Here is an 18,742-nt window from a genome sequence, read left to right as displayed (position 1 = left end):
ACAAGATGGGTTACCATCTGGCTCATGGATAGAACCCACATGGTGGGAGTTGCAGGCTCTATGTCCGACTCTAAACCGGTTACAAGTGGCGTCCCCTGGGGCTCAGTCCTAGGATCCCTCCTGTTCGGTATATACTTCTCAGAGGTACAGGCAAGCATAGGAAGACTATGGCCGATCAAGTTCACAGACAACTGCAAACTAGTGGCCATAATTGATTCTCTGGCTGATACAGACACCCTTCAGATGGGTCTCACTGAGACGGATACCTGGTGTCAAAATTATGGCCTCAAGCTAAATGCCAAAAAGTGCATAGTCATCCCCTTTGGAAGAAACAAAATACCTGCGAACTACCACATAGGTGGTAGTCCCCTAAATACAGAAAATGTAATAAGGGATCTGGGGACCCAAGTAGATAGTAATCTCTCCTTTGATAATCATATTGCCAAGGTGGTGAGAAAATCCTTCTATGTGGCCCACCTAATCACAAAAGGGTTCACATCAAGAACAAAAAAGGTTATTGTGCCTCTCTACTCATCACTCATTAGACCCATCATAGAATACAACGCCCCATTTGGGATGTACCTTACAAGACACCTGCATCAGCTAGAAAGGCCACAAAAGTACCTCACCAAGAGGATTACTGGCCTCAAACAGATGCCCTATGCAGCCCAACTCAAGAAACTCCAGTTGTACTCAGTTGCATACTGCTTACTCAGAGGTGATCTCTGCCTGACATACAAGGCCATGTCCAACCCAGAATTGATGGACATGCTCCACCTAAAAAAAAACAAATCCCAGAGAGCCATACACTCTAGAGATATAAACCTCACCAGAACAATAAATAGGACATGCTGGAGGGATAGATTCCTATCCCAGAGGCTCCCCATGCTTTGGAACAGGATTCCAATATACATCAGGCAGAGCCCCTCATTAACACTCTTCAAGAGAAACCTTGACAGGTGGATGGAAAACAGAAAATTTACCCTGGGGATCACTACACTGGCTCTACTGGACAGTGGCACAGGGAACTAATGGCTCTGCTGGACAGTGGTGCAGGGAACTGATGGCTCTGCTGGACAGAGGCACAGGGAACTAATCTAAGGGGGTGGTGAAAGCCAACACATTCTGGCTAGGCTTATAAATGCCCTTGGGCAGATAGCCTAGTACTTACCTATGAACCTATGAACCTATGAACCTATGCCATGATAAAAAAATACATTTAAAGTAATACAAAGCCTCATTTACTTGTACCTTGAATAACAGAGTGCAATTAAAAGTCTGAAAGCATTTTTAAAATATTTATGATTAAGAATTTGTTATGTTCTTGAATATCAGTTTAGTTTTATTTAGGGATTTAAATATGCCACTAGATGGCAAAATGAGGCATAATAATGACTGATTATGTCAGCCTTAGTAATCCTGGCAAAATAATATAGTAGCTGGCCAAATGCGCTGTATCACTAAATTGATTTATCATTTGAAAGAGTGAAGCTGATAAGTTGTAAAAATTAACCAAAGACACCAAAAACATGGCATGAACTGGCAGCTGTGTAGAAAGAAGCACACCAAGAATAAGATGATAATCCTTTTAATACCACTTTTAATTAACTGAATGTACACAACAGCATTAGATGTTTGGTTGTTCCCTAATGGCTGCTCATTTCTGAATCACAAATTATCTGTCCACCTTCACCATACAACAGTAGGTCCAAGAGATGTTTAGAATAATATGTCTGAAAGATCTATTTTAGATATGGCTTCCTGTTCTTTCAGTATGTAGCACATTTCTACTTTTAGCAGTACCCATGAACTATTCTATCTCACTACAAGTTTCCTTAAAGTGAACAACTCTTTTGCATACATGTTATATCATCCTACTAATGGACTTTTTCCTGTTGGTCTTGCTTAATTCCTCCAACTAAAAACAGAAATCAAACATGTATTATGCAACATGTATGATCTGCACCTCGATGTAAACAACCGATGACAGGCACACACAGATACACGCACTCACATACATACACATTTGCAGGTATGCTCCTTACATAAGCATGCATGCATGTCTACACACACACACACACACACACACACACACACACACACACACACACACACACACACACACACACACACGCACACACACAAAACTGTATCTTTGAAGATGTAGTAGTTTCTCACAGTACATTAGACCTGCTTGATATAATACTATCCTTCCTGACTTGAGAAGAATCTGATGAAAAGCATCTAATGCCATCACATATTTAATTGAATTTCTTTCTGAAAGCAAGTTTACTGCATCCCTACATTCCAAACTAAAATGTACCAGCAGACTCACTAATAAAAAATAAACTCACTATTCAATTACTTGTATGTCACATAATAGGCTTACCAAGATGAAGGAGCACTCCCAGAATTATGATGCGAATCATGATTTTAGAAGATCTGAAAGAAAAATCATAAAATACTGTCACTCAGTATATAATGGTTAAACACAGGCTTATATTATTTTTGCACGTGTTTCCAAACTCTGTATTTTTATTGCTCATATAATGGCCTAGTCATTTATTTTTGTTTGGCCTGGTCATATATTTATATTATAAGAAAAAAGTAGCAGATCAAATCTTGGAAATAACATTATTTTATTGTTCTTTAAACGTGTCTCTGTAGAAGTGTTCATAATGAGTGATTGATTTCTTTAAAATTTAAATATGCAGCCTTCAGACAGTAAAACAAAAGAGAACATAAGTAAAGTTACAGGACATATTAAAACAGCATTAAAAGTACAGCAATATGTATATCAAAATTAAACTCTAGGAAAGATAAATTAGTATTAAAGGTACAACATATAACACATATGCATTCCTTGATTCTTTCTGCTGTTAGCAATGGTATCTTATGGAATTTATCATTTAACCATCAACCAAAATGCGGACATGAAGTAATCTGGTAGCCAGATTCAGCCATAATTATTCACATCATGCATACGGGCTTCTTTGTTTTCTGCAGTAGGTCTAAACTGTGCCAAAGATTTGCTAAGCATGTAAACTCATTGTCGATTCATGGCAGTAAGATGAAGGAGCAAGAAAGAAAGTCTCTGTACACAGGACGTTAAATTCAACTGAATGAAATGGTGAGGGATCTTTATTTAATGATATTAATACAGTTTCAATCGGCCTAGTCTAAATGAACAGAAAGCAATTATAAAAAGACTAGACCTTGTATTAACTAAAGGAATTTTCAGTCACAGATTATGTTTATAGCAGCAGTTTGACTAGCAGAATGACTTAAATGGTGGAGTGCGTCTTAAACCTTTTCACTGCTTATTCTTGTGTTACATTTTGTGAAGACGGCCAGATTCCCAATAAATCTCCTTATAAACTGAAGTTGTTTTGTACCTGCATTGCAATGGAAACATTTTCAAATATTTTTTTGAATAATAGGCCAAAGATATGCCTTGTAATCTACAATGTATTAGACTGATAGTTATATAAAGGCTAGTGTTCATATGCAAATGCTTCACAGGTGTGCAGCTCTAAATATCAAGCATCCCACAGCACTACACTGTCAGTAGCTGTAAGGATATGTCTCAGGGCTTGTATAGCACTGGTTGTTTCAGAAAAGAAGTAAACAATAAATAACTGGTGCCACACTGTGGGGCCAAGTAGCATTAGAAAGGATAAGTGGAAATATTGCATTAGCAAAGTGTATGTGATTGAAGTGGTCAACCTCACATGCCTAAGAAAGCTTGAGGTTATGCATGGTCATGTACCCAATAAAGTACCCTCACATTGCCAGTTGTGCAGTGGCAGACAGACCAAGGAGACCCAGCTCAACAATTGCCAAACCAGTTCATCATATAAATGGGGAGGAAAGGGAGAGATAGCAAAGTTAAAAGAGGGTAATGCCAAGCAAAGGTAAACACACAAAAGATGGTAACAAGAAATGACTAGCCGGGGGGAAGATGTATATTTTTTGTGGAAGAGGCTCCCATTTCAAAAAAGGGCAGCTGGAAAGGTAGTGAAGAATAGTTGTGGGAGGGAAAGAGGAATAAATGAAGGTTACAAGAGCAGTCAAAGAACCATAAAATGTACACAAAGAGATAGAGGAGGGAGTAACATATAGGATAGACAGACAAATAGAGGGTGGACACCTGGCAACGAGAATAAATAGACATCAAGTAATTTATGGGGAAATTACATGAAATGCAAGTAAACACATGGTTGGAAGATAGTGCAGGCTACATAGATTCATAGGTTTATAGATTCATAGATTATTACTAGACTGGGGCAGCCACAGTGGTGCAGCGTTTAGCATTGTCGCCTCACAGTAAGAGGTTCTCCTGTTCGATCCTTGGCTGGGGAGCCTTCTGTGCGGAATCTGCATGTCCTCGCTGTGGTCACGTGCATTTCCTCCAGGTGCTCTGGTTTCCACCCACATCCCAAAGACATGCTGTAGGTGGATTAGACACTGTAAATTGGCCTTAGGTATGAGTGTGTGCATGTGCGTGCCTTCCATGCAAGGTTGGGTACCGGGCTGGCAACTTGACACCGTAAAACTCTACTGCCAATCATGAGCAGACAGGTGATCCACTGTGGTGACCCCTAACTGAGAAAAGCCAAAAGAAGAAGAAGAAGATTATTACTAGACTAATGACCCAGAGGGCATTCCTAATCCTAGCCAAGTTTTCCCAATAGAGTAATGATGTCCTGTATCCAAATATGGCATTGATGGCCAGGCACTTATAAGCTGCTTCTGTCCATAAGGGCTATGGGTGCCAGGCCCAGTGTAAATTTCCTGTTCCCCATCCACTGGTCCAGGTTGTGCTTAAACTGGGTAACATAGGAAATCAGCTTCAACTAGATTAGAGCTTGTTCCATAGTAGGGGCAGTCTCGGGGGGTCACATATCTGTCTCTCTGGCATGCTCTGTTTAACTCAGTCAAATTTCAGGTCCCTAGAACCTATGTTTCTGGTACTCTTTGACTTAAAAACATGCAGAAGTTTCATAAGTGTGAGGTTTGCCGATGCTTTGTAAGCCAGGCATAGTTCATTCCTCAGCAATCTACAGGAGACTGAGTACATGGAAAAGGCTTCAAGGCACTCTGTATTAGGCAGGCTAGTTTTGCCTTGTATTCTTTTTGTAAGGGACTTCTGTTATTTTTAATTTCTCCAAGTCTTTTGGGTTTCTAATACCATGATGGGAATGGACCCCATTCCTAACTCAAAGTACGATTAAAGATTATGAAATTAGTATTGTTTCACTCTTTGATGTTAGCCAAAAGTGCTCTTCGCAGCACCCACAATGTGCCCAGTAATGACTCCTTCTGCAATTCATATGGTGTTACATGAATTGGTAACATATCTAAATATGATTGTAAATTCCTTTTTATAAGACCAGTTGCTCCTACTCTGAGGCTGCTCTAGTGGCTGCGTATGTCTGGTCAGGTACATACCGAAGGGAGCATTGTACTCTATGCTTGATCTGATAAGGGCAGAGTACAGTAGGATAATGATCTCTTTGCACCTAGATGCCATGCCCTTACCTATCAGTTGCACAACACAAAAGGCTTTCCTCATGACTATGGCCATGTGGTGGTCGAGGTAGCCTACTGTCTATGTGCATACCCAGATTGGTGAAGCCTTGTATGCTGTACTGTAGCTCTATTTACATCAGTGCTGATATCAACATTCTGCACTGGTGGCACATATACTTATGCATGCAGATGTATTAGTGTGTGTGTGTGTGTGTGTGTGTGTGTGTGTGTGTGTGTGTGTGTGTGTGTGTGTGTGTGTGTGTGTGTGTGTGTGTGTGTGTGTGTGTGTGTGCGCGTGTGTGTGTATGAATATCATATCCCTATAACCCCATGCTCCTCCGAGTGATTAGACAGCCAAGAAATATTCCTTGACTATAAACCCTTATAGTTCTGCAGTTCTTCAATATTAGCAGAAGTACTATACACAGCTTTCTGCAACACGAGCATACATGCCAATATGGACATGGCTTGTAAACAGAATGCAAAAGCACATCATCCTGGATTATGCATCCATGTGCTTAGGATACGTTTGTGAAAATGAGGAACAGACTCTATTTGCTCTGCATTCTTTACTTTCCATGAAACTCAATGTAGAAAATTTACTGTACGTTATACTGGCTGTTGCTCTACATGTTCATTCTTGCTGACATCTTCCAACTAAAATACAGTAATCATTCAGCTCTTCAAAACATGTTGATGAGTGGTCTGGTAACCACAAGTCTATACATGAAACATTGTTGAGTGATGCACTTTATAGAGACTGAGAGCTGCCTAGTACTTTTTATGAATTACAGGGCTGTCGGTAGAGCAGCTCAGATGGTCTATGCACTGTATCTGAAACGCTGATTAGAGATGTTAAGAATATACTTGTCTACCTTCACATCATTTGCCTTTGGACTCTTTATATTATTATCGGTTTCTAGTTCTTTCCTACATTTCTGAAAAACGCTAACAAAGTGCCCTGAAAACACAGGGCATGTAAATGTTAGGGGTGCATATCCTAAACTGCTTGCCAAAGTAACTTAATTAATAGCCTTATGCATCTAACTCATTGGGTTTTCTACTAGTCTAGACAATAAAAGAATTGTGGTACTTTTCCGTTATTGGGGCAACAGTTCTAATGAACGCTTGGAATGTAAAACTAACAATGTATATGCCAGCAAAAAAGTGTGCTTGTGTAAACAGTTTCTCCCACTATCCAGCTTAACAAATTTAATAAATAAATACAGCAAATATGAACAGTATATTAGCCCAAAATCATAACTTCTCACTATGTCATTTTTTAAACTTATAATGTAGGATTAATGGTGATATCTGTAGGTGTGCAGGAAATGACTACAAGGGCATATAGTGAGCAAAGCAGGTTTCTTGCATTTCGCTGAATGCGCTTAATGAATTACAGTAGCAAAGTTTATTTATTTTTTAATAAACCTGAAACACTTGCCAGTAGTCACTGCCTACTAAATGCTACAAATCTACTGTAAAGCAATGTCATTTCATCCAGCCACTCTTTCAAATTTGTATTTTCTCTTCTTTCGTATTCCAACTCAGAGCTACACCACCCGCACTTAAAAATGTTTTAAGCCATGTCTACTGTACCAAACGTTATCTCATTTTGATCTTATCATCCCAAACCAATTCTAGTTTGACTTTACTGTAGATTTTGCACCCTACTGAGCTGGAACTGTATCACAGTATATCGTCGAACAGTAGGTTAGTCCTGTCTGTTTCTCACAGCATTATGACCTTGCTGTAAGAGGCATGACACTGGCTTCCTTCCAAACAAAGGTGACATCTAAGCTGCGCGTTTACCATTTGACCCCTGTAAGTTTACTGTTTTGGGTAGGAGCCATGGCAGCATCCTTGAGCCACCTCGCTAGTGTTTTACCATATTTATTAATCTACCTAGCAGCACTTACGATACAAGCCATGAGTGTCGATTGTTGATCAACTTTCCCTTGGAGCCATCAACTTATATGCATTATTGTTTCTTCCTACAGCATAGATGTTAGTCGATATGATGATCTTCTTATGGGTACATAATTTATGTTTTTATTTTGAGAAAAGTAATTCCCTAACCACACATCACTATTTTTGGAAGTAAACATGATGTGCTTTGAAAAAAGCAGTGCTGTATCTTTAACTGTTGCCCCGATAATGGAAAAGTACCAGAATCTTAATACCTTACAGATCAAAAGTGCTCAGTCATGTACTAGTTTTCTAAATGAATTAACTGTGTTAACTGATTGTATGTCCCATTAATACTATGCTACACTCATTACTGCTTAATATTTTTATGACTGTATTTATAATTTTGTTTGTTAACTGCATTGATTAGCCCATTTAATCAAAGATCGAGGCCACAGTGAGCATAAATATTTAAACATATCAGTTTAATCTTCTTCTGGCATTTTCCCGGTTAGGGGTTGGCACAGTGGATCACCTGTCTGCTCATGATTGGCAGTAGAGTTTTATGGTGTCAAGTTGCCATCCCGACACCCAACCTTTCACAGAAGGCACACACACTCACTCACTCACACCTAGGGCCAATTTGTCCAATCCACCTACAGCTTGTCTTTGGGATGTGAGAGGAAACTGGAGCACCCGGAGAAAACCCACGCGACCACAGGGAGGACTTCACACAGAAGGCAACCCAGCCAAGAATTGAACTGGAAAACCTTTTGCTGTGAGGCAGCAATGCTAACCGCTGCACCACCGCGGTCGCCTTAAACATATCAGCTTAATAGGAGTCAAAAAAATCAATATGCATGCTTTGCAATTATAATGAACTTAGATTGAAAAGAAAGTCATACATCCAAACAAGGGTTAAACAGATGAACATGGAATGGACGGTAATGTTATACATTTGAAAACTAGTACAGGGTTAGCCAAGATTGGGGTTGTTATCCTAACATGTACTGCCTAAAATAAATGTAGTAGTACAATTATTGTTAAGGCATAACCAAGAGAAACTTTTGTATATATTTAATACTAAATGCATATCCATCTTACAGAACAGGCCTTTAATGCATTTAACAGGATATAAAAACAACTTGCATAAGTTCACTGTCATTACTTCTACAAGCCAAGAAAATTTATAGACAAGACTTCTTCAGAGTGATACAGCTTAACATATGAATATTGCAAAGTCTCATGACTAGAAAGAGAAGTGAAATTCTGTTTATCATAAAAGTTAAACATACACTTTAAAATAAAATGTAGGTTGGGACTTAGAAAGATTTCTCTGCCCACACTAATTCTTAAATACAGGTTGGTCAATTAGCATGACAGAGGGAATCTGCAATTTAGAGATGTGGTAGTAATAGCTCATTACCATGTCTCTGAATTGAACAGTACACTGTCATGCATTATCGTCGCATAGTTATCCCCTACACACACACACACACACACACACACACACACACACACACACACACACACACAAACACTCACAAATAAGCCCCCACTCACTCCTTCATACTCACCCACACACCTGTAAGCATACACAGTTCAGAACACATGTACACTTGTACCCACACACATACACACACACACACACACACACACACACACACACACACACACACACACACACACACACACACACACACACACACACACACCCATTCAAAATCATTCAAAAATAATCTTCCATACACTTGCTCATGCTCTCCCATGCGCACATCATAGTATAGATTTTCACAGGCTGCCCAGATGTTTGCCTCATATTTTTTTTGTCTTTTTTTCATAAAATTGTGTTTTTCTGGAAAATCACTGGCAAATCACTGAGGACTGGACTCAGAAAATAATGGTAGACATTTGAGTTTCACACTTCATATCCTTCAGAAAAGTCATGTCAATGCAAAAGCTGTTATTATATCAACGTTTTAAGTTTGTAAAAGCAATAGTTAAAAAGTGCCCCTATTTTTGAGCCTTTGTAATCCATTATTTGTGGCTTTGTCCGATATCTTGCTCTAGGAGGTTGAGAGGTATGACACTCATATGTATGCACAAGTCAACATATTTGGAACCCATACAGAAAAAATTACCCACACACTTGCTCGTACTTGTATATACACCCATATGCAAGCACACTGCAACACATATGTGAACATGCATACAAAAAAAACAAACTTACACACATAGTTCTGTTTTACTTAGTTGTAACCTGCAGTGCTGTCAAAAAATGGTGTTCACATTTTCCTCCTACTTCATAGGTGTTTACTAGGCTAACAACCACAAGGGCCTTTTTAAGCCTAGCCATGCAAGCCAAATCTCTGACAAGTTTCAGTACCCTTTGTGACAAGTGATCATCAGTGCTCCCAGTATGTGATGGCCAGCAATATATATTGTCCCCACGCTGGGCTAGTAATCATGGAGCCTGAATCCTCACCACTGACACTGGAGAGGGACATGCACTTGGAATACAAATGGATACACTCAGTATTTCCAGATGCAGACTAAAATACACTTAGCCCGGGGTCTGGATGTGTCTATATCTGTCTCCCTCCAGGTCCCCACTAAGACTCCCCACTGGTACAGCTGTAGTGTTAGGGCCTCAGCCAAGTGTCCAAGCCAAGTCCTCCAGCACCCTCTCTGTAAACCCAGTGCTTTGTGTCCCTGCCACAAGTAGCTGACACACACACACTGAGACATTTGATTGGCATGCACACACACACGCACACACACACACACACACACACACACACACACACACACACACACACACACACACACACACACACACATGCACACGCGCACACACACACACACACACACACACACACACACACACACACACACACACACACACACCCCTGGGAAAGGCCAGCACAGGTTTACTAGCTATGCCCCCTTCTGCTCAGACTATAAGGTAGTTATCACAGCCACCAGACACTCCCCAATCAGCTACTCCAAGGCTCTTAACAAAGGGTTTCCAATTATATTGTGTAGTATTAATACTAATACAAATGGTTGTAGTTCACCAAAAATGCAAGGACTTCTGCAGTGGTGCCCACAGTGTCACCAAATAAATATAAGTACTCTCAAAGGTTAGATGCTTTCTACATGGACCAGCCACAATAAATGTTTTAAATATATTTAATAATAAACAATAAAAAAACAGTAAAATATTGAATATATATTTGCAGTAAACCACAGAGTTCAAATCACAGAAAATATTGAAATTAATGCTGATGGACAGACTCAGACAAATAAAGAAAAACACTCTCTAAACTAAGCTTCACTATATTGGTGACTGAATCTAAGAAAAGTTTACTGTTCCCTCGTTAAGTTAGTTATGGAGGACAGGGCCACTACCTCAGGGTATCTAGTAGCATAATCTACTATCACTAGCATATACTTCATCCCTGTGAAAGTTGGGGTACTCAGAGCCTCGACAATATCCATAACTGCCCTTTGAAGCAGCTCCTCAATCATAGGAAAAGGCATCAAAGGAGCTTTGATCTTGTCTCCGGCCTTTCCTACCCTTTGGCACTGCTCACAGGTCCTGCAGTACCCTGCTACATCCTTGGCAATCCCAGGCCAATAAAAGTTCTGCATAATATGTCTCTTGGTATGCTTTATGCCCATATTACCTGCAAAGGGAATGCCAGGGGCTATGGCTAGAAGTACCAGATGGTAGGCTCTGGGCACTACCAAATGAGGTACTATCTCACCTTGTAGACCTCCCTCATGGGTCCACTTTTTATACAGTAACCCTTGGCTTCATTATACAGATTCCTCTTTTCCTTGAGAATCATGTGCCTCCCTAGCTACCTTCCTCAAGCCTTGTAATGTAGGGTCTGAAAGCTGACCCTGTCTCAGCACTCTCTTTGTAATTCTTCCCAGCTCCCCTTCCCCAGGACATCTGGTATCCTCTGACAGCTGTACCTCACTGTCAGCCTGGGTACTACTACTCTCCTCTGCCCTTGCAGTCACTCTGTCCAAGGGAACATCAGTACCTACCAGCAGCTGTGGCCCACCTTCAGTCTCACTGCTACAGGGTAGCTCCCTCCCTGAAGTAGCCACATCACCAGTCTTGGCTTCAGGTGTGTGGTCTGTCTAGGTCTCCCCCAGGCTACCATACCAATGTGCCTATCTCCAAGCATGATTGCATGTCACTGCATGTACACAAGGTTCTCCATTATCAAAATCATTCCCTGTCAAGACATCTGCAGGGATATCCTCAAACACAACTACTTGCTTGCTTCCTTTTCAAACCTGCCAGTCAAGGTGAACACTGACCAAAGGCATTTGGAATGGGATCCCTCCTAAAGCTCTGACTGGAGTGGACTGCCTAAGCAAGTACTGCTCCTCTTAACCACTGTGGGCTTCACAATGGCTGTGTCTCTCTTGGCAGTGGCCTGTTTTCCATCCACCATGATCAGATATAAACTGCTGGTAGTTTGGTACCCCTGTTGTCTCCAGACAACTGGCATTCTGTTATTCCCACTTGCTGGCTCCCCCAACATTTGTTCTCCACCTTGTCTCCATGGACATCTATATGCTACATGGCCCCACTGGTTACATGTAAAACAGTTAACCTGTGTTCCTGGCTGTGTACCTGAACTAATGGCTTCCTCTGTCACTGGTGGACTCTGCTGTGGTGGTTTAGGCTGCCCACCTTCGGTTCCCTTATATCCATGGGCAGCACTAAGTATGCCTTTCCTGTGCAGTGATGTCCTGCTTACTAGGTATAGATCCCTCTTTTTTCCTGAAACTCATCTGCAGAGTTGCATTCCCTGTCTGCCAACCAGATTCTCATGTCCTCAACCAAAGTGCTAAAGGCTTGTTCCCTCAGCAAAAGTCAGTTTAGCTCTGAAAGTGGTGACCCTGACCATCACTCCACCACATGAAAATAAGTACTAAACTCAGCAATATGATCACATACACTTTCATCTGCCTTTTGCTTATGCTCATGGAGCATTTTTCCTGCAAGCTTCAAAGTTGTAACGAAAACATCAATAAACAACAATGAAACTAATGATAATCTAAACAATCAGTATCATCAGACACCCTAAACAACAGTTACAGATTGTCCTCATGAAAGTAGGCCAAGGCCCTTAACAAAGGGCGTCGAATTATACTGTGTAGTATTAATACTAATACAAATGGTAGTAGTTCACCAGAAGGCTAGGCCTTTTGGAGTAGCCCACACAGTGTCACCAAATAAATATAAGTACTCTCAAAGGTTAGATACTTTCTACAAGGACCAGCCACAATAAAAGTTTTAAATATATTTAATAATAAATAATAAAAAATAAACAGTGAAATATTGAATTTATATTCACAGTAAACCACAAAGTTCAAATCACAGAAAATATTGAAATTAACACTGATGGACAGACTCATACGAATAAAGAAAAACACTCTCTAAACTAAGCTTTACTATATTCCTGGCTGAATCTAAGAAAATGTTACTGTTCCTTCATTAAGTTACTTATTACTGCAAGTCAAGATATTGTGGGAGAGGGTCTTTCTTGTCAGGCTTCCCAAATAGAATGCTCAGTACTCTGAAATTTCTCTTCTTAATATCTAAAATATAATTTCCAAGAGGTCTGGCAGAATGATCTCATCTGGTCACCTGACTCTGGGTTCTCACAGTCTTCCCCTTTGAATCTGAGACAGGAATCTAGCACAGATGGCCACAATACACATTTAAAAGTTTACGGCAGTACCTAGGGCCTTCCCTCTTTTTATTGAGCTAATGAACAAAGGCTCTTTCCCAGAACCAACACATTTCCTTTATTTTTCTTAAAGTTAACCTTTGCTGTCCCAGTGTCCTGTATTAAAACATATGCATTTAATTCAGTTCCAATAATACATGTGCATTCCTTTTCATTTCAGCAGGGTGCACTGTTGATATATTTTAACACAAGCAAACCTCACAAATGCAATTTCAGCATAAGCATCTGTACAAATCAGTTTGATATATAAGTGGCAAACAGTTCTAATACATTTGCAACACAAGCATCTTGTATAAATGAGTTTGATATTCAAAGGACATAGCATTCTCCACACATTTGATAGGTGTAAGCAGGGGCTTTGGAGATGAAACATTTACAACCAGGAGCCTTGGAAATGAACCATTTACAGGCTGCCTATGTCCATAAGTGATAATTTCCTGTTCCCCAGAGAGACGGGTACAGCTGGAGCTTAATTTGTCAGCCAGCAGGTTTGCTATATCTTCTAGCTCAGTATAGGTGACTCAATTTACAATGCACACAATTGTATATTGCCTTTGAGGTTGTGGACATAGCTAAAGAATGCCTCAAATTTGGCTTTGGCAGACTTTATTTGTCCTCTGAGTTGTTTGTTTAGTTTGATGAGAGTGCTTTTATCCTGATGGATACTGCACCTCCTATTTTTCCCATGATTTTCTTCCTACTATAACACAACCTATTGATTTTTTGTGATTCCACCAGGGTGGCTTGCTTTTTGAGTTAGTTCTGTACTTTGTCCTGTTGGGCACATCTGCCTCTATGCAGCTATTAACATGCTTGTACAGAGTTTGCTGTAAACATTTCTGCATAGGCAGCAGGGTTCTCAGGGTTTTTGAGGGCTTGAACATTGCCAGGTTATCACTTAATAGCTGGAAGGTAGCTTTAGAGTAGTTCCTAAATATTCCAGGGGTAGCTGGGGGCCCAGGTTTTCTTTTTACTTCAAATGAGACCATATTACAATCTGACCTTACCTGGGATGACATTAAACTAGGGGGTGTGCAGCACTCTCCCATATTAGTCAGGACCAGATCCAGTGTGGCTGCACTCCTAGTTAGTGTATTGCCAATCTGGTTTGTGTTTACAAGTTTACAGAATCCATGAATCTCTGTGCCTGTACATTTGGTGCCATATAGGATTCCCAGTGAATGGTGGCGTAATTAAAGTCACCCATGAATATGGTTTTGGGTTGGATGGGTAAGTGTTTCCAGTAAGTTTAAATACATGGTATGGGATAGGTTTCCTGGGTCACAGAGGGGTACCTGTGGCTTGCAATGAAGTGGTACTGGATTTTTCCTATGGTGATTTGAACATGGAGAAACTCAATTGGATTGTCCTGTTTGACCAGTCTTAAGGTATATTTATTTTTTTCCTTCATCAGATGAAGGAAGAGCATTGACTATTCCGAAAGCGCTTATCCTATTAAACTCTGTTTGTACTGTTCCTGGGCTTGTTTTTCGATTTTCGTTTTTTAAAAAGTTTTTTAGTCATTTATTTGTATATTTATTTTTGATGAAAATTGAGACACCTCCACATTTAGTCCGTCCCTGTCTGTGTAGTAGCTGGTCTAAATGGGTGGAAGGCATTATAACCCTGCTCTGTCAGTGTGCTCTCCACAGCTTTAAACCATGTCTCAGGGACCACACAGACATCAATATTCTTTGTGGTAGAGTGAGCTTCTAGGGAGCAGAGTTTTTTGTTTAGACTCCTTGCATTAAGCAGTAATACCTTTAGATTTTCTTAGTTTTGATTTGCTATGTTGGAACTACTTTCAATTCGGCATTGCCTAAAAAAGGCACTATAGAGGAAGACAATGTTTTAACTAATATTTGAAAGCCTAGACAGAAGAGGTGTAGACCATCGCTGACAAATCAGCAGGGTCTGTTGACCATCCCTTAGAATGGCATAGCTCCCCTTTAGAATGTCAGATTTAAATTTGCTGAGCAATTAAGAGTTAACTGAGATCTATGGACATTTGTGTGTGTGTGTGTGTGTGTGTGTGTGTGTGTGTGTGTGTGTGTGTGTGTGTGTGTGTGTGTGTGTGTGTGTGTGTGTGTGTGTGTGTGTGTGTGTGTGTGTGTGTGTGTGTGTGTGTGTGTGAGAGAGAGATAGAGAGAGAGGGAGGGCACATGGATAATTAACATTAGCTACCCCACCAGACTAAAACTTTAGCATGTGGTTCCCCAGTAAAGAAGGGAAGGCACTCCAAGCTAAAGCCCAAGCAAGAGCCAAGCAAGAGGAAAACCACAGCAGTAAAAGGGACTCAAAAATGGTAAGGCTTACTAAAACCTGGAACCTCTCCAAGATAAGGCTTCTGTACTGCGGTAAGCCTTTATGAATCCCATGGATAGTCTGCTTCTGGAGAATATAAATGACACAATAAAAACTGGCACTGGTCTGGATTCATAAATTGTCACTGCATCAAGCTATGCTTGTTATGCAGTAAGCAGGGACACACTGGTTGTATGAGATTCAGGAAACATAACTACATGGTGAGGCTGGCTAGAAATCAGGCCACAGCTGTGATATATATTAAAGACCATATAATGAGTTGTGCTGTATGGTAATGAAGCAAAAATATGATTTAGAAACATAAAAAATAATGTGCAGTCATACCACTCATGCATTAGCAATGAACACAGCCATGTGCTCACATACAAGTTGGGTATAAACAAAAATATGTTAGGGGATGCCACAGCAATTGCAAACCTGTATCTGCAAGAGGCTCACATAGCAGTTACTGCTGTTGATAATGCTGAACTTCACCCCTGGAGGATACAAGCTGGGTAGAAACAAAAATATGTTAGGGGATACCACAGAAATTGCAAACCTGTATCGGCAAGAGGCTCATATAGCAGTTACTGCTGTTGATAATGCTGAACTTCACTCCTGGAGGATACAAGCTGGGTAGAAACAAAAATATGTTAGGGGATGCTACAGCAATTGTAAACCTGTAAATCTGCAAGAGGCTCATATAGCAGTTACTGCTGTTGATAATGTTGAACTCCACCCCTGGAGGAGCCAGGTCTTCTGGCCATGCTTACCATTTCATGTGTTCCTTCATGTCCTCCATGATATTTACATAATGGAAGACTTCTGACTAGATAGGGAATTCAGAAATGACAAATAATAGACACGTGCCTGAGGCTTTACTTAGATACAGAGACCTCTCAGCAATCTACTGAGGATACTCTGGGGATATCTCAGGCATCTCCAACAGTTCCTCAATGCCATGCTACAGCATATGGGAAAGCATATGTGATTTCCAAGTATTCCAAAGGAAATAGCCAACACCATGCAATACTTCTGTGCTATAGCTCATTTTTCTAAATTGCTGAGGGCCATAGACTACCCATATTGAAATAAAGGCTTCACCCAGTGAACTGGGAAAAGAGGTATGTGAACTGCAAAGAGTATTACCCAGCTTTTGCCCCCCATGTATGCTAATCTTGTGATGGCCAAGTTTGAAGAGGATATTATTTACCCCCACAGGTTCGATAAATCACAGGTAGTAGTATACTTTCTGTTTATAGATGATTTAATATCTTTATGTGACTAGCTACCCCCCACACCCTCCACATCCCCCTTACTATATATACTAACTCCAGGATCGCACTACAGTGGGGAACAGGGCATATACCTTTCAAGGAAATGAGTTTCAGTCAAGTGTGTTTTCAGTGAATTGAAGTAGACTCATATATATATATATATATATATATATATATATATATATATGTATATAGATGTGTGTGTATATATATATATATATATATATATATATATATATATATATATATATATATATATATATATATATATATATACATATACATATATATATATAAATGCATATATACTTACATATATATATATATATATATATATATATATTATATATATATATATATATATATATATATGGGTCTAGGACACATGCTCGACTTGCATATGTCCGACTCACAAAACATCGAACATACATACACGAAAGCGCTTAACATCAAAAAACCGCTTCCATGTATGTGTAGTTCAAAAAAATATATATATATACGTTTCTGCAGCCCTGCACCCCTCACATCCCTTCACTTTATTATTCTCACTCTGAGATCGCACTACAGTGGGGAAAAGGGAATTTTCCCTTACCTGCACTGTATTTCAATCTATGAAACAGGCACACATCCACGGAAGAGCTTGTTGATATTAAGCGCTTTCATGTATGTGTGTTTGATGTTTTGTGATTCGGACATATGCTAGTTGTGCATGTGTCCAAATCCCATATATATATATATATATCTACATATATATATATATGTGTATATATATATATATATATATATATATATATATATATATATATATATGTAAATATATAGCTATATCACTTGACCCATAATCATCAATATATCCTCCCCTATCCCCCAACATCTGTATTCTGCTTCCAACCCTCAGTGACCACTATTCTGTTACTTTAACCAGCACAAACCAAGCCATAAAATTCCTCCCAATACTTACTGTTTTCAGAGTTCAGTCTGACACAAATATTGCCAAACAATCATCTTTCTCAATATATCAATCAGCATCACATCCTCTTCCACAAACTCATGGGTTTCGGCCAAACAAAAGCACCATGACTGCTATTTGGCCACCCGCTAATGAACACTGACAACAGCAATGTCGCAGGAGCCCTTTTTTTGACCTTCTCAAAGCCTTTGTTATTTAGAACACTCTACAACTTAACTCTCTATCTGAAGCTGGCATCAGCTTTGACTCCTTACCCTGCTTCATGAACTTTGTAGAAAACAGGCACTTTGCAATTAAAATACAATCCAATTGATCAAAAGGGTCCCAAAAAGCTTGTTTATCTCATCCTACTGTTCTCCTTTTTCATAAACAAATTATCCTGCATCTTCACACAACTCCAATTGTCCTCTGTACTGGTAACAATGACATAAACAGATCTACCCATTTCCACACTGTAATCCAGTCCCAATTCTTGGTGCATGCATACCAACTTTGCTAATGGCTAAACCTGCATGGCCTTTTAAAAATCTAGTAAAACTAAAACATTGCTGTTTTGAACTCCACAGAAACTTCATAATGGCCAATATTCTGTATGTGCTAAAAAGAATGGATTGTGCCTTTTCCATTACAATGTAGCATTTGTTTGCTGATAAATTTGTTTACCACTATCAGATCCTTTGATAATCTATATTTTATGAAGGAATATCAACTGTCAGAAGATCAGAAAGGCCAATGAGGTTGTATAGAAACCCACATCAACAATGAGAAGGTTGACAGAAATGGTGCTGTTAAAAATGGTAAAAAGCAATCATATTGGTTTGATCAACTTCATATATAGTGCTTATTCATGCATTAATGAAAGTGGTATATCTTTGATGTTATATTGCAAATATCTCCAGGAATGTAGAGTCATTCATGCTACTCTCTCCATTTGTAAACATTTGCCCGAACAGTAAGAACTTCAATATACT

At 39.6% G+C, this 18,742-nt stretch overlaps 1 protein-coding gene across 3 annotated transcripts in view; it reads right to left on the bottom strand.

Annotated features, from left to right (window-relative positions):
* The window catches only part of LEPR (leptin receptor), a 1,381,011-nt gene that overhangs the window by 761,506 nt on the left and 600,763 nt on the right, over positions 1-18,742 (bottom strand). For all 3 annotated transcript variants that reach the window (XM_044085570.1, XM_044085571.1, XM_044085569.1), the window contains exon 2: positions 2,390-2,442. In XM_044085570.1, the coding sequence (XP_043941505.1) occupies positions 2,390-2,429 (40 nt within the window). In that variant the 5' untranslated portion in view covers positions 2,430-2,442. The remainder of the gene's footprint in view (positions 1-2,389; positions 2,443-18,742) is intronic.

This window comes from Protopterus annectens, chromosome 10.part0 (genome assembly GCF_019279795.1).
Source record: "Protopterus annectens isolate FY-2018-M chromosome 10.part0, PAN1.0, whole genome shotgun sequence".
NCBI classification, from domain to species: domain Eukaryota; kingdom Metazoa; phylum Chordata; order Ceratodontiformes; family Protopteridae; genus Protopterus; species Protopterus annectens.
The sequence above is the reverse complement of the archived record's forward strand: the minus strand, read 5'-3'. Positions and strand labels throughout refer to the sequence as shown.